Here is a 16,653-nt window from a genome sequence, read left to right on the forward strand (position 1 = left end):
CTTCGGGTCCCTAGGACCCGCGACATTGTCCTTCGGGTCCCAGGGACCTTTGACATTGGTGGTACACTCAATCGGTCTGATTAGTTCTGCTACCCTCGCATCGTCCTGCCTTTGAGTCCCCGGGATTCTGGCCAGTGGCTTGTAGTTGTAGTAAAAACAGGAAAGGCAAAGGCGAATGGAAAGGGAGGTTAAAAAAGAAAACTAAAGGCTTGACATCAGTCTACTAATTATTTTTATTACACACACACACACACAAAATATACACTTTAGACACATTTGTCTTCTTGTTGTCGTCATTTTTTTTCACGTCATCTTGTTTTGGACCTGTGCACTTGTTGCACGTGGCTCGGCACAGCCGGGGAGTAGCTGCAGCATGGCCCGTTGTTTGACTCTGGAGTTGAAGCTGCATCGGATTCTCGTGAGCGGCGGTGTCGCTCGCAATGTCTCCGCTGAAGCCAAGGTACAAAAACGAGAAAACCCACAAGAGGCCCGCGACGAACACGACGACGACAACCACCACCACCGTGACTATGATGGCGGTGGGTGTGCGTCACAAGAAGACCAACACACACACAACCCCAGCAGAGAAAAAGACTACTGACAAACATGTTTGAAAGCTGAATAGCTTCAGGGGATGTAGCTCAGTGGTAGAGCGCATGCTTCGCATGTATGAGGCCCCGGGTTCAATTCCTGGCATCTCCAACAAGTGTTACTGTCTCAGCAATTGAGAAGGTTTGAACAAATTTGAATAGCAAGATGGTGTAGGTTGTAGTAACCTTCTTGCGTTCCTGGCAGTTAATGCAGAAATCAGTCTCAATGACCAGATGTGTTGCATGATTTGCAGTGAGCAGTGCATTTCCCAGTGATGTTGGTCAGTGTAGCTACCTTCCACGCAGTTGGTTTTGACTCCCAGCCATTGCAGTAGCTTTCTATGAGTGATGTTACTGTTTATCTATGATTTATACAATAGCAGTACAAGCATTTTGCCATGGTCTGATTTCCAGCCACCACTAGGTTTTGAAGCCATAAACAACATTAACATTACATATTCCACCCAGGTTTCTTCTCTTCTCTTATTTAGTGATCTCACAAAAAAGTAAAAAAAAATCTGAAAATCTTTAGGGGCTGCAGCTCAGTGGTAGAGCGTATTTTGAGTCTCAATGCCCAGATGTGTTACAAGATTTTTAGTGAAAATTGTGTTGTCCCAAAACATTAGATCTCTGCTATGGCACAAATAAGGGAGCATATCAATCAATCAAGCTGCCTCCACGAGGATCCACAGACACAGGCAGTGCACTATGATTTTCCCTTTGCCAGTTTCTGGGAACTCCTAGTAACCAATTGAAAAGTTTATGTACATTTGTGCAAACAGGTATAGCGCTGCTTTACAGGTTGTCGTGGCCGAGCGGTTACGGCGATGGACTAGATATCCATTGGGGTCTCCCTGCGCAGGTTCAAATCCTGTTGACAACGAGAGCCATTCTTTACGCGTGGTAGCAAACTAATGACACATCACAGTATACGAACTCGCAGATGTGCCTTCATAAACAATATTGTGTATAGGTACTGGAAGCAACCAGTCTCCACCAATGTATTTCTTATCAATCTGTCTTACAAGATTTGCAGTGAACGTTGTATTGTCCAGCAGAAAGGCAACAGGTGTGTTACTTTTCGACTAGGATTTATACCATAGCATTGCAAGCATTTTGCCCAGGTTTGATTTCAAGCCACCGCATATTTCAATTTCCTTGCGGGAGTCATCCCAAAAGGATTAATAAAGATAGTCTATGTCTATCTCAGAAAAAAGTCAAAAGAATTTCAAAATCTTCAGGGGATGTAGCTCAGTGGTAGAGCTCATGCTTTACATGTATGAGGACCTGGCATCTCCAGCAGGTATTATGGTAGAGTCTTTAAAAGAGCTGCAACAGATATTACCTCCTGTGCTAATCTGACTGGTAGACAGCACACCAAGCACTTTAAACATACATGTTTTACAGTTTCTATTTACAGTATTTATCACCTGTAGTGTAGTATTTGTACTGTATTGTATTACACTGACAGGAGGTAGGAACACTGTAGTTTCTTCTTTTATGGATGAAATAAGTAGAAGTATTTCAGTCCTAGCAAGAGCTAAGCACATTCTGGAACCCAAATCACTTCACATCCTATACTGCTCACTACTGTTACCTTATTTGAATTACTGTGTAGAGGTTTGGGGAAACACTTATCAACACTCACTACAGCCACTAGTCATTATGCAAAAAAGAGCAATAAGAATCATTCACAATGCCGGATTTCGGGATCATACAAATTCATTATTTCTAATGTCTAAATTGCTAAAATACCATGATTTAATTAAATATCAAACTGCAGTATTCATGTTCAAAGCAAGAAATAGCCTATTGCCTGGGAATATTCAAAAGATGTTCACTGAAAGGGAGGGAGGGTACGATTTAAGGGGAAGAGGAAATTTTAAGATTAATAGATGTAGAACATCAAGGAAAAGATTATGTTTATCAATGCGCGGAGTTAAATTGTGGAACAAACTAAATGAGAACCTAAAGCAATGCCCAAACATATTCCTTTTCAAAAAAATGTACAAAGAAATTAGTTTTAGAAAGTATAAAGAAGCACTGTAGAAAGTTTTGTTTGTGTTTTTGTTTTGTTTATTATTTATATATATATATGAGGGTAGGTGTGTGTGTGTGTATGTATGTATGTATGTGTGTATATATGTATATATATGTGTGTGTATGTATATGTGTATATATATATATATATATGTATATGTGTGTGTGTATGTGTATATGTATGTGGCTATGTATGTATGTATATATGTATGTATCTGTAATTGTGTGTATATGTACATGTGTGTGTGTGTATGTATTTGTGTAGGTATGTGTGTATATATATATATATATATATAGCAACATAATTATAAATATTGTAAAGCAATGCAAGAATTAAAGGGGTAGGAGTACATAAGTTTTACTTCTTCCTACTCCTTTTCGCACATGTAATAGAGTTAAAGAAGGATACTTTGTTTGTTATGTTTCTCTCTAATTTTTTTGTTTTATTATTTCTTTTTATTATTATTTTATTTGTATACACTTTCTCTTGCATGTTCGAAATAAAGATATCAATCAATCAATCAATCAATCAAACCACACCTCTATTATTATAAAACATTTTTGCTTAAACAAACAAAAGAAATTAAAATAGAACATGTATTACTGCCAATAACAAAAAAAGCATAATCATAAACGTATAAAGCGTATTTATTTCCTCTGCCTTTAGACGGCCACTGCCCAGGATGTTTGGAGTTGTTATGGCAACAAATGACAGCTGCATAGCTTGACTAAACATAATCACTAATATAATTTCAATTTGGCATATCTAAACACAATAAACAATTGCCATCGACAGCCATACCCCTTAGGATGTTAGCAAAAGTTAGCAAACTGCAAATTATAAAAATAAAAGCACAAATTCCCGTGTTAGCATAATGCTAATAAATGACGGACATTTCCGCTACAGCGTCGTCATTTAGCTAGCTAGCTACAGTAACATTACTAATTAGAGCTAGCTAATGTTAGCCAAAGTACATTTATCGACTCTTATTTTGTTACTAACGTAACACGTTATTATGAATGTGAGATGTCGGTGTCATCATTTATTTACTCGTTAATCGCAGTAACGTTACCAAAACGAAGCTTTTGAAATAAACTTACCCTGGCTTGTTGGGCCATTGTGGATTGCTGCCGACATGAAGAAGAACAGAAAAGAGCGCTTTGTCTTCTGATTGGCGATTGGTTTATCCCGCCCCGCCCCCCTCTGCTCTCTCACATCTCCACAGCTTCAAGTACAAAGTAGTTTTGCACCAAATGTACCGTACGAAGTGTTGCAAAAATCGAGAGCGCAGACTCGCCGCTGTGTGATGCGAGAGAGCACACTGCAGCGACAGATTCGAGAGGTTGTAATCACTGAGTTGTGGTTGTACTGGAAAAAGTGAATCAAGTGGGGGAAAAAAAAAATACGAGTACAGATGTTTTGCTACAAGCTCTCAAATCCTATTCTGCAAGTGCTCACATCGCATCTACGCGCTCTCAAGTCATATTTTACAAGTGCTCACATCGCATCTGCGCGCTCTCACTTTTGCACCATATTTACCTTCATACTAAAGTCCTTAGGGTCCATTTCCTGAGGAACATTAATTCCCTCAGCTCCCTTTTAAGACAAAGGCTAAATAATAATACATTTTATTTATATATTGCTTTACATGGTAGGCTACTCAATGACACTTTACAGTAAAACCAGCACATTTATCACATAAAACAGAAACATGAAACTAGCATATTTAAAGCAATTAAAACACAGTGTAGCCCACAACTCTGTTGAGATGAAAATGTGGAGTGACTAAGTAGATAATTTTACATCCTTACACATTCAGTTGGGTCCGCTATCTGATACATATATTTACCTAAGTGTCAATGATGAAAAATATGCAGAAAGCACCTACAATGGAATTTGATATTAGTACTGATGCATTATGCGGAAACTTAATGGGTTAATTTAATGAAGCTGAATTTGAACAACTTAATAGATGTTTTATAATCTCTTTAACAGTTATTTTTATTTTAGAAACTTAAAATGTGTTTATGTAAATTCTGAAAAGCATAGAATTTGTCAAAGTAGCATGAAATAGGGCTGTTGGTGAGTTTGCAGGTGCAGTGAACATTTCCATGGTAACAGGGAGTTCCACCAATCAGATATGTCACTGTAAAAAATAGAATGTTGGCACATCAAAGGAATGCTTTTGATCCTTTAATGCGGATCAAAGGTGCTTACGATGTTCCATCTACACCATTTAATGCATATACACATCATCTTTCTTATTGATTAATATAATTTAATGATCCTCAGTGGGGAAATTACAATTTACACTCTGTTTATTACACACACACAGGGCTGTAATACACACACACAGGACCTATTCATGCACACGTGAGAGAACTGCAGTAAGGACATCTGACCCCGACGTGATTTGAACACGCAACCTTCTGATCTGGAGTCAGACACGCTACCATTGCGCCACGAGGTCTACTGATTAATGCATGTACACATCATGTTTCCTTTTGATTAATGCACATCTGTTCTTTTTAAGGCATATACACATATGCCTATACATTATATACCTATATGTTCTTTTTGAATAATACATACACACATCATCTTTCTTTTTGATGAATATAATTTAATCTATAATATTTATTGATCCCCAGTGGGGAAATTACAATTTACACTCTGTGTACATTTTGTTCACACACACACACACACACACACACAATCTATTCAAGCACTAATGGAGAGATGTCAGAGTGAGTGGGCTACCAGCTGGACCAGCGCCTTGAGCGGTTGGGGGGGGGGTACCTGGCAGTTCCCAGGATGTGACGTAGCATCCAACCACACTCCGTAATTTGGTCCGCATGGGGACTTGAACTGGCGACCCTCCGGTTCCCAACGCAGCTCCCTACATGTGCCAACGTTCTATTTTTTACAGTGACATATCTGATTGTAACGGCAAATGTCAGGAAATATGGAGAGGTGCATTGAGACATCTTTTCAAAGCAGATGGACTTTTCCTTAAAGGAGAATTCCAGTCAATTTTAACACGTAGCTCTGTAGTTTGTTCATTAGGAGGTCTGTCAGTGGAGAGAGAAATGAAACCAATCGGTGGTGTCTACCCCGTGTTATCCTCCTGCTAGAGTTAGCACCCAACAGCCTTAAACAGGGACAGTTAGTTTAAACCTGTTTTTAGCCTCTAAACAACCAATCAACCTCACTGAATACCAAACTGATTTTCACACGTTCTTTTGCTGCAAAGGTCATACATGTAGCTATGATACAGGATACATGGTTAGGTGTATTTTAATATTCATAGTGGGTAGTAATAGAATATTCTGATATGATATAAAGTTACCAGACGTCTGAGATCAAACCTGGGAACATAATCCCTGAAAATGGAGAAACACGGGGACATTTAATAGAGAAGCAGAAACAGATAGTGGCAGTGAAGTCAGATATTTTAATTTAAATTATAGAAACAAAATGATTAGATACTGGATATTATTAGAGTCTACTTAAAGCTTTTTTTATTTGTCTCTCTCTCTCTCTCACTCACACACACACACACACACACACACACACACACACACACACCACACAGACACACAGACACAGACACACACACACACACTCACACACACACTAGGGCGGCACGATATTGACAAAATGTGATATTGCAATATTGATTATGAAAACTGCAATTTCGATATAAATTATGATATTTTTAAACGTGTAAAATTACAAAATAGATTCATAACAAATTAAACAATTTCTCTTACAACAAAAGGGTTATTTAAACTGACATATCGAAGTGGTCCAACACCCTGAGCGGTTTGGGGGTTCAGTGCCTTGCTTCAGAGCACTTGGCAGTGCCCAGGAGGTGAAGTGGCATCTCTCCAGCCACCAACCCACACTTTGGTCCACATGGGGATTTAAACCAGCAACCCTCTGGTTCCCAACCGAATGATCTACTGCCCCCCCCTAAACTTTTGATCCCAACGTAATTTGAACACACAACTTTCTGATCTGGAGTCAGACACGCTACCGTTGTGCCACGAGGTCTACTGATCAATAAATATACACATCAACTTCCTTTTAGATTAATGCATAAACACATTAACTTTCTTTTTAATTAATGCATATACACATCAACTTTTGTTTTGATAAATTTATAAACATCAACTTTTGTTTTGATAAATGCATATACACTAGGGATGAGCGAGTACAGCATTATCTGTATCTGTATCTGTTTACCACATGAATTATCTGTATCCGGATCCGTACTCGGACTGGGCGGGGCCTAAACCGGAAATGGTCAGATTTAACCCGGAAGTGGGTCGGGTTCTCTTGAAATGGGCGGGGCTTTAACCGGTATGTTATTTAAGCATGCAATTGATATGAGTTGATCAAAAATTGTTATATTTATTGCTGATTTGAAAACTATTTACATGACAGCATCGAGCTTCAGATCAATGGTGTTGTCATGGTAACAAACAAACTATATACAGAACGTTTTGCAACAATGAATACAACACATGTGGTTGCAATTATGAAGTAAAATGTAATGAACAAGAGTTTTCATACTCAATATAACTTTCTTTTTTTAACTTTTTATTTTTTTATGATCAGTGTGATTTTTTTTTGTTTTTGGTTCTTTTTTTGTTTTTTTTTATTTCCACACCAGGTATGTGTGAAATGTGTGTGTGTGTGTGAGTCAGCTGACAGTTAAAAAAAAAAAATCTCCGATGGCAGAGACGCAACTGGAGTTGCATTTAAACCAAGCAGCATGTCTGAAACCCACGTTCACCAGAAATCTACTGGTTACTATGTAAGGACTACAAACCCCACGTTCACCAGAAATCTACTGGTTACTATGTAAGGACTACAAACCCCACGTTCACCAGAAATCTACTGGTTACTATGTAAGGACTACAAACCCCACGTTCACCAGAAATCTACTGGTTACTATGTAAGGACTACAAACCCCACGTTCACCAGAAATCTACTGGTTACTATGTAAGGACTACAAACCAAAGTTAAAAACAAACCTGAAGCTGAACAGATCCGCAGACCAGAGAGAGAGAGAGAGAGAGAGCGAGAGAGAGAGAGAGCGCATTTCTCCATGTTCTGTGTGTGTGTGATTGATCCGAGCGGGTTTGTAGGCGGGGGGGGGGGGGCTGTGATTATCACAGAACGCTGCGCGGCCAGTTGAGGAGTTTTATTCAATCCGAGCACGGATATTGACTCATATTACTCGGATAATACTTGTACTCGGCAAAAGTGCTTTATCCGTACCGGATACTCCAAAAGTGCTTGTTTTGCCACTGAGAGGCTCTGATTATTATTCTAAATTTTTGACAACTTTATGGAAAGGATTTTAAGGAGGTTGACCTTTCTGTTGAAGAGTAAGATTCTTTTTTAAACATAAAAAAATCCACGTAATTAAAATTGCTAAATCCATCAGACTCCATGTAAATAAACATTAATTTTAGCATCGTAAAACACGCACTTCATTCAAAGTCGAAAGAAACTAAATAAAACTATGAAAAGCCGTTTTGGGTCGTCTTTTCACTTCTCCAACCATCACAGCTCTAGTTTTGGTTTAATAAACTCCTAGTTACCGACCTACAGGTAAAAATATCTCTGCTCTATACACGTTAAATTAATTTACACATTTATAGTGTGATGTGTATATTCTCATAATGTATTACAATATATTTTGTTTTCATCCCTCAAAAATAAATAAAAATAAAATGAGATAAGTCTTATTGACTGGAATTGTCTACGGTGTATGACATCACAGCATTCTATAACACATCTAAAGAACTACTGGCCAATCAGCTGTGAGTTCACGATGACCTCATGAGTGAGGTCACAAAACGTCCATAGAGGACCTTATAAGTACAAGCCATGTTGAGTCTTTAAGTTCAGGGTCCTGCTCCGGGCAGCTGGAGGCCAGCGGCTTCGGCAGAGACTAGGCGCTGCGAAAGCAGTTGGTCTTTGGAGGCCTCGCTGCCAGAAGACTAGGACCAGATGCTGCGAAAGCAGTTGGTCTTTGAGGCCTCCTCGTCTGAATCCGCCGACGCTCCAGTCAGAGCCAGAGCAGAGGGCCCGACCTGCTCCGCTGAGGAACAGAGCTACCAGCTCTGGGGGCAGGGGTCAGGGACCAGGGTAAGTGGTTTAGAAAGGTATTAGGGATCATGAATGTGCTTCAGCAAAACTAAAAACAAGTCTGAAAAAAAAAAGCCCATAGTGTCACACCACCTTGTGTGTGTGTGACCTCTCAGGTCATCTGGGACAGGTCTACTTTCTGTCCCCAGAGTCAGAACTAAACAGGGTGAAGCAGCTTTCAGTTTCTATGCTCCTCATATCTGGAATAAACTCCCAGAAACCTGTAGATCCGCTGCTACTCTCAGTTCTTTTAAATCACGGCTGAAGACCTTCCTTTTTGATGCTGCCTTCACTGTTAGACTTTTTATTGTATTTTTGCGGTAACTTACTGGCAACGTGTTGCCAGTAAGTTACTGTAACTACACGATTACAGTATCATAACCGTACATGTTTTTTACAGTATAATACCCTTACTGTAACTTAGTTTTACAGTATAATACCCTTACTGTACCTTAGTTTTACAGTAGAAAAAGTACCCTTACTGTAACTTAGTTTTACTGTATGATACCCTTACAGTAATCATATTATAATTACAATTTGCTAAATAATACTGAATTGTCTTGCTGTATTATAGTTTTATTGTAATTGTGGTTCACAATGTTTTACACTATTTGGCATTGGCTGTACAAACAATTTTAAATATTTTACATAAATTCTATTGAATTTAATAAATTCCAAATAATTGACTTTAGCCCATGTACAAAAGTAATACATTTTTATTTTCAGGTAAAAACATCAGGAACAAGATATTTTTTAACTCTGAAAGTGCAAAAGAACAGAAAATTGACATACAAGTGATACTAAAACGATGTCTAAATATGCGCCAAAACACTGGGCAGCATTCAGAGGCGAATACAAGTCTGAACAATGTAGTTACCATTTGAATTGACTCTCAAAACGAATTGAACATTTTAAATCCCGAAGAAAACTAAATAACCTGTATTTGCAAATGTATACAAAATGTGGTGTGGTTGTTACCACAAAGCTGAAGTTGTTGGGCTTTGGAAGGAGGCACAGTCTGCTTAGAAGGATTTGTGAAGGCCGGACCCATGGTACTCTTGCTTGCTGATCCACATCTTCTGGAAGGCGGACAGAGAGGCCAAGATGGAGCCTCCAATCCAGAGATGCTCTGGTGAGGTGGTCCATACTGGACTGTATGAGAAGCAGAGAAATGATCATGAGTTTCTCTCATCTAAACTGTTAACAAACTTAAAACTTGTGCAAAAAACAGAATATGACAGTATACAAAATAAGTCACCAGTAGTGAAGTCCCCAGATAATTCAAAGGTTCTTTCTACTTTCTTTTGCTGTCTGTCGATGGGTTTGGTGATGATGATTTTGGAGCCGTTTCACAAAACTGATCTAACTAAGGATCTTCCTCTTTAAGTAAAAGGTCAATCTCTGTTAGGATCCTTTCCAAAGGGTGTCAGAAACTTAAAATAATATGTTGACACCATCAGTGGCAAAAACAGAACTTTTAGTGGACGAAATTGACGACGCACATTTGCCCTATATGATTACATTAGAACCCGGTTTGAAAGCTGCAGGTCACAGTGTTCTCGCTCAGTACTGGACCAACTTCAAAGATTGTTATTCTTATCAGTCACTTATACAAAAAAAAACGTAAGAAAACTTTAACTAAAATTAAAACAACACTTTGTAGCTTTTGCTGCATAACTGTGACCTCTACTTACACAAGTGGTAAATTCAGGATGATTTAGTTATGTCATTGTTGGAGCAGGAAGGGTACGTAGCCGCACCACTTCATTGTACTGTGTAATCATTTTCTGATGTTAACTATTTTACATCACACAAGAAAATGCTTACCTAGTTTGATGTCATCCACTCAAATTCGGTGAGCTGTTGGAGGAAGGTGGTGACTCTGGAGCACATACTCGTCACCTTTCTTTGGACGACTCTTCCCGTCTTGTAGCTTGTACCCACAGTAGCAGTGCACTTGGTGCCCTCATCTGGGTTGATCCTTAAGAAGAATCTTAAAAGAAAAACAGGTTTAAGATTTTCATAATCAAGAGCAGTCATCTTTAAATACAGCCCTTATTCACACACACACACACACACACACACTCACACTCACTCACACACACACACACACACACACACACACACACACACACACGTATGTGTTTGTGGTTCCTGTTTAAAGGAAGTGGGACATTGCTCATTTCCACAAGAAAACCTATAGTTTGCCGTTAGTGATGTTTTTTCACATGTCTACAGAATATTTCTAATTCTTGAGTACACAGGTTGCAAAACGTATACCTGTACATACTTTTTGTTGTATGAGGATAGATTGTTGAAAGGGATCATGTGCTCCTGTGGGTCATGGGGTCAAGCCTTCTTCCAGCTTTCTTCTTCCTCCATCTCTCTCAGTTGTTCCAGTCACTGGTTGTTGTTCTACATTTGAAATGATGAAAAATTATTTTTTAAAGTGCATGCATGGGGTTATAAATACAATTACAACAAGATAAAAAAATGCATGCATTAGTATGCAGGTAACCAGTATAATGTAGGTAACTCTTATATTGTTAGAATAACACAGAATGTTATGTGATGTATTAAAAGTTAATCACTATGTCATTATAAAGAGTCCTTAAATAATTTGTTTAACAATCTGTCAAATTTAAGTTCAAGGGGCTTGGAAATACATACTTTTCTTTTCCACCATAAACCATGGTAGAAAGCAATAATACTACTGCAAAGTAAGGCACTGAGGCAAATCTTTGCTGGACATCACGATGGTTTTAAGTGGCCAAACCCTGAAGCTAAGGCAAAAAACTGCACTCCATAATGCTGGAGGCACTGAATTTTCCACCAGAACTAGAGCTAAATGTGGTTAACGTTGAATTAAATTTACCACACGTCTTTTTTTAGCTAAAAAACTACACAAATATAGCTGTAATAAGTTGTGCTTAATCATTCTAAAACACTGACAAACCAACCAACAGAATTGGGAGTTTAACGTTAGCATTAACCGGAGGTAATGTTAGCCAAAATACGGCAACAGCAAGCTCATAAGCTAGCAGAACCGACCTTAACTCCCAGAATATGGGTTACATTGTATTTCAGACAATGGTGTGACAAATAAAAAAGATGTGCCGAACAGCGCATGTAAAACGAGTAGTGTTAGCTTTACCGAACGTCGTAATTAGAGCTAGCTAATCCTCACCATGGGAAAATGTTAGGTTGGAGCGAGACTAGTTTTCCTTCGGGGGGGAAGCTAGTTAACAGCTTGCTCTAGCCCAGCTACAGGTCGGTAAGCTAATGTCGCTGCTTGCGAAGGCTATCAGCAGAGATTTTAATGTCACAGAATTAGCAAAGGTTGATCTTACCTTAAGCTGCTCCAGCTCTCTCTGAGTAGAGTGTGTGTGACCGGACTCTGCTGCGCACGGACCAAAGCGGTACTCCTTTGATGTCTCGAGCCGCTACTTCTTTCAACACCTTTGAAGTATCTAACCGCTATTCTTTTGAAGTCGTGAGGTCATATCACAAAATTAAATTACCTTCACAGCTAAAAGCATAATAATGTAAATGTAAATGTAAAATATCTTTATAAAATGAAATAATTTAATTGTATAGAGATATTTTATTTTTCCATTTAATTTCTATGCTTCTTTAACATTAACTAAATATTTTATTGAAGTCTGTCTTATTTAACTACAGTATCACTACTGCTGTTGTTTTACAACAGACTACCGCATATTCAAAAAATACAGTAAATCACTGTAAATCAAATGTTACTACCCATAATGCAATGCATATTACAGTAATGAACCGGAAAAGAAAATTACGATATTTTACTGGGCATTTTGTGGTAAGTAACTGTAGAAATACAGTAGAGTTTAACAGTGTACTGTCCTCCATCTCATTGGGTAAAAAGATGAGCATGCTAAGCTCCTTCCCTTTGTAAGGCATCTCTAGGATCTGTCCAGCAGAGGGTTTTAAACATTACAGTACATATACTGTATATACACTGGTGTGACAACTGAGTTGTGTATCAACAAGATAGTTATTTCATGTGTATTCTGTACGTGTGTTGTGTCTGATTTTTTGCTGCAACACTGGAATTCCCTTTTTTTTTTAGATCAATAAAAATCTATCTAGTTCATGGGATGACATGCACAAATCTTCACAGTTACTGTACGGTAAAATGGATCATAACCAACTCTCCTCCTTTCTCAATCATGTACCTTCAATGTCAATGTCATTAAATCCTGTTTAACAAAAAGTTATAATGATTGGTTTGATTGTTGCCTTGTCAGTTAAATTTTTTTTACAATTAATCAATCAATTGCATCAGTACCTTGCAGTTGGCCTTAGGGTTGTTGGAGAAAGGGAACAATGCTGTCTGGTGCATCATCGTCACTGGCTTGGTGTCATTCTGAAAACACACTGACTTTTAGAACAAAATACAGTCTGGGCTGGGATTCCCTCCTCACTGCTAATCATTTTTCCCCGCAAAAGATGAGAGTTGCTGGTCTACGGCTGCCTCAGTTAGTTTGTGTTATTAAAGCGTTAGTTTGGAGTCACCAAAGTCATGCAATAACAAAAACAAACTAAGAGATTGAGGTATTGGTAGATAAGCAGCTCCTAATGTCCTGGTAGTTTAAATTAGTTAGGTAGTTTGATGGTGGCTTGTAAGAACCCCTCGAGTTTCCCCTGCATTTACTTCAACAAGGCTCTCTTGTGGCAAGGTAAAGTGGTGGTATATATAATATAGCACACTTAAATAGTGCATAGTACATTTAAACTGATATTAATTTGTTTTACCCCTTATGTTGTCTACGGGTCAAATTTGACCCTCTTCCAAAACATTTCTCCATCTAAAAACGTAACGAGGATGGTTCCCAACAACGCTCCTCACACGTTAAATGAATAATCAGTGTAGTACTTTCATTGAATAGGGGTGTTTTGTCAATTTTATAGCATTTGGAGAAAAAAATAATTGATAAAAGAACTTGTGTTTGACTAATGTAAAAAAAAAAAATCCAAATTAAAAAATTAAAAAAAGACAAATGTCAATAAAAGTCACTAAAATGTGAAAAAAAATGCCAAAAAAAGTGACAAAAATGTCAAAACACTCAAACGTTGAAAAAGTGACAAAAACATTGGAGGAAAGACACAAAAGGGTCAAAAAGACAACCAAAAACAAAAAACGAAATTTTGACTCAGAAAAAAAACAAAAAAAAACAACTTTGCAGGTCGGCGGGAAGACAACATGAGGTCATTTACCTGCTGGCTAAAATGTGTGTTGCTGTTCACCGTTTGATTTAACGTGAATCGGTCCATGGTGGTACCGACGTAATTTGGTTAGAAGCCAAAAAAGTACTGAGTTCGGTACCCAACCCTGCCCTGATGTAGAATTATTTTCCTGAAGAAGTCAGAATTAGTGTCTATGGCGTAAAGTGTTTGCTACCATATCATTGATTTTAAAACCCATTTTACCTGACTTCTGTCAGTGTTATTTAACTGAATGCTTTCTTTGAGCAGTGTTACCTTGTTGAGTCTAAAGTGAGCATCATGTGTGTCATGCTGCTGAAACTTCTCGTTCCAGTTACTTTTGAAGTAGATGGCATTAACCAGCACCAGCCTGCTCAGGCTGTCCACGTCACCCTCTGCCAACAGATCCTTAATTTTATCTGGTGAACAAAATTGACACATAAGTGAAGCAATGGCACACATCTGAAAGAAAAGTCTTGAAAAATGGTTGCTGCCATGTTTCCATTGGTGTTATGTGTATGTAAGGTTGTAGATCTACCTTGAGTCTGCTTCTGCACCCAGCTGTTGATCTTGAGTCTGGCGGCCTCTGAGCCACCTTTGAAGTCCACAGTCTCCAGCTCTGCGTTGTAGTGATTCTTGTTTTTTTCTAAGAAATCCTGGAACCATCAAAAACACATCTACCAATTCTGATCACCTAAACATATTAATCACTTTGCTTAACTTTAGTTAGTGGAACTAAAAGTCACTACAACAAGGAGAGCACAATCACAATGCTTACTCTCCACTCCCTCATCATTCCTTCTTACAGAGCTTAAATATTCGCATGAGCCTCTCACACCACACATACTGTACTCATGAAGATGTATGCACACATGCTAAACACACCTCAACAAACTGGAAGGACCGCTCCCCGTACAGCCTGTTGGCAACACTGAGGGTATACGGAGCATCAGCCTTGTTGAGCTCGCTCAGCAGTTGGGCAAAGCTAACATGGACATCATCCTGACAATCCTTGGTTTTCAGGCACTGTGGACAAAGGAGAGACAACTGTTACAGAGATGCACTGTCAGACCAGTCTATTCTAAACAGTAGATTAGACCGGGCATCTTGCCTGTTAAGTGATGAGACTATAGACTAAATAAGAAATGTTTTCCTTTAAGTTGTTGAATTTGTGTGCTCCATGCTATGCATACATTACATTAAAGGTCCCATGACATGGTGCTCTTTGGGTGCTTTTATATAGACCTTAGTGGTCCCCTAATACTGTCTCTGAAGTCTTTTACATAGACCGTAGTGGTCCCCTAATACTGTGTCTGGAGTCTCTTTCCCAAAATTCAGCCTTGGTGCAGAATTCCAGCCACTAGAGCCAGTCCCTCAATGAGCTTTCCTTAGTATCCATAGGCAGGCTGGGGGAACGCATATCAATGTTAAAAAAAACTCATAAAAGGGAAATTTTCATGTCATGGGACCTTTAAATGATGGTGAGTAACTAGAGTACACAGTACGCTCACATTTCTGGTGTAATCTTTCACAATATTAACATTTCAAATGACTGGAGATGTTCTCTTGGAAACATTTTGGATTTAGAGTAAGATCCTGCCCTGGGCCTCTTCACAAAATCATTCTGAACCAGCCTGCAATGTTAATCTGTTACTTTTATGACAGAGTGAGTGTGTGTGAGTATGTGTGTGTGATACCTCTGACATCTGGGTGGCTGTGTTGCCTCTGGCCCCCAGCATCACCATAGCCAGGGCTGAAGAGATGCTGAAAGGGGAGTAGAAGATGTTTGCCGTCTTGTCGTCATCTCCAAACTTTTGGAGCAAAGCCAGAGAGAAGGTGGTGTTGGCCTTGGACAGAGGGGCTGGAGATGCCATTGTGTCTGACACACAGGAGAGAGGACAGAGCATTAATTATTACAGACGTAAAACAATGTTATTTATCTGACTGGTTATTTATCTTACGCTCTCATTGGGCCAAACTCCACTGAAATATTTGTTAATTTACAATTAGCCTCTGAACAAGTCTCTGAATGTAAATATCTGAAATATTGAGACAATTTCTAAACCAGTAAGACTCAGTTTTTAGTACAGAAAATATTAAATAAAACAAACAAATGTAAAATGTTAGAATCGCTTTTGGATAGCAAAATTAAAGTATTCATGTTACATTAAGTAGCTATATATAATATTATACTGTACATTACATACACCAATTACTATTCATAACACCAGACAATGAGGATAAATGTGCTTCTAGTCGGGATCAGTTTAACCTTACTGCTGTTACACCAACTAATATGTAATCTAAATAATCATATATCACAAAATGAATGAGACTCATCCTCTACTCACCAACTTCTCTGGTGCTCCTCAAGTAATAAGGAGTTTTTCCTTTTCACAAGAAGACTTCTGTCCAAAGCTTTATATTAGTTTCAAGAGGACTCCTGACGCCCTGAAAACCAGTCGAACCCCATCCTGTTAAAAATGTGTAGCACCCCCTCCGAGATTAAGGATCAGCTTTTGGTTCAGGTGTAGGCGGGGGGAATTAGGTATTGACGGGGTCTCAGTCTTTGGTACAACAGGAGAAACCAGATTAGCATGCAGCACTTAAAGCAATTCT

General features: G+C 38.7%; 1 protein-coding gene, 1 long non-coding RNA gene and 2 other non-coding genes across 4 annotated transcripts; 1 reads left to right on the forward strand and 3 right to left on the reverse strand.

Annotated features, from left to right (window-relative positions):
- Positions 1-630: 630 nt before the first annotated feature.
- trnaa-cgc (transfer RNA alanine (anticodon CGC)) lies at positions 631-702 on the forward strand. Its single transcript has one exon. It is a non-coding gene; the product is annotated as a tRNA-Ala (tRNA).
- Positions 703-5,029: 4,327 nt separating this feature from the next.
- Positions 5,030-5,101, reverse strand: trnaw-cca (transfer RNA tryptophan (anticodon CCA)). Its single transcript has one exon. It is a non-coding gene; the product is annotated as a tRNA-Trp (tRNA).
- A 4,260-nt stretch (positions 5,102-9,361) lies between these two features.
- On the reverse strand, positions 9,362-11,176 carry LOC116680164 (uncharacterized). The gene is made up of 3 exons (XR_004329651.1): positions 11,087-11,176; positions 10,624-10,789; positions 9,362-9,948 (listed from the first exon to the last, which is right to left on the reverse strand). It is a non-coding gene; the product is annotated as an uncharacterized LOC116680164 (long non-coding RNA).
- Positions 11,177-12,038: 862 nt separating this feature from the next.
- LOC116680163 (leukocyte elastase inhibitor-like) lies at positions 12,039-16,483 on the reverse strand. The gene is made up of 8 exons (XM_032509425.1): positions 16,386-16,483; positions 15,732-15,913; positions 14,920-15,060; positions 14,573-14,690; positions 14,311-14,453; positions 13,118-13,195; positions 12,669-12,738; positions 12,039-12,097 (listed from the first exon to the last, which is right to left on the reverse strand). The coding sequence occupies exons 2-8, from the start codon at positions 15,906-15,908 to the stop codon at positions 12,039-12,041; spliced, it is 786 nt and encodes a 261-aa protein (XP_032365316.1). The 5' UTR covers positions 15,909-15,913; positions 16,386-16,483.
- Positions 16,484-16,653: the final 170 nt, after the last annotated feature.

This window comes from Etheostoma spectabile, unplaced genomic scaffold (assembly GCF_008692095.1).
Source record: "Etheostoma spectabile isolate EspeVRDwgs_2016 unplaced genomic scaffold, UIUC_Espe_1.0 scaffold00018343, whole genome shotgun sequence".
Taxonomy (NCBI): domain Eukaryota; kingdom Metazoa; phylum Chordata; class Actinopteri; order Perciformes; family Percidae; genus Etheostoma; species Etheostoma spectabile.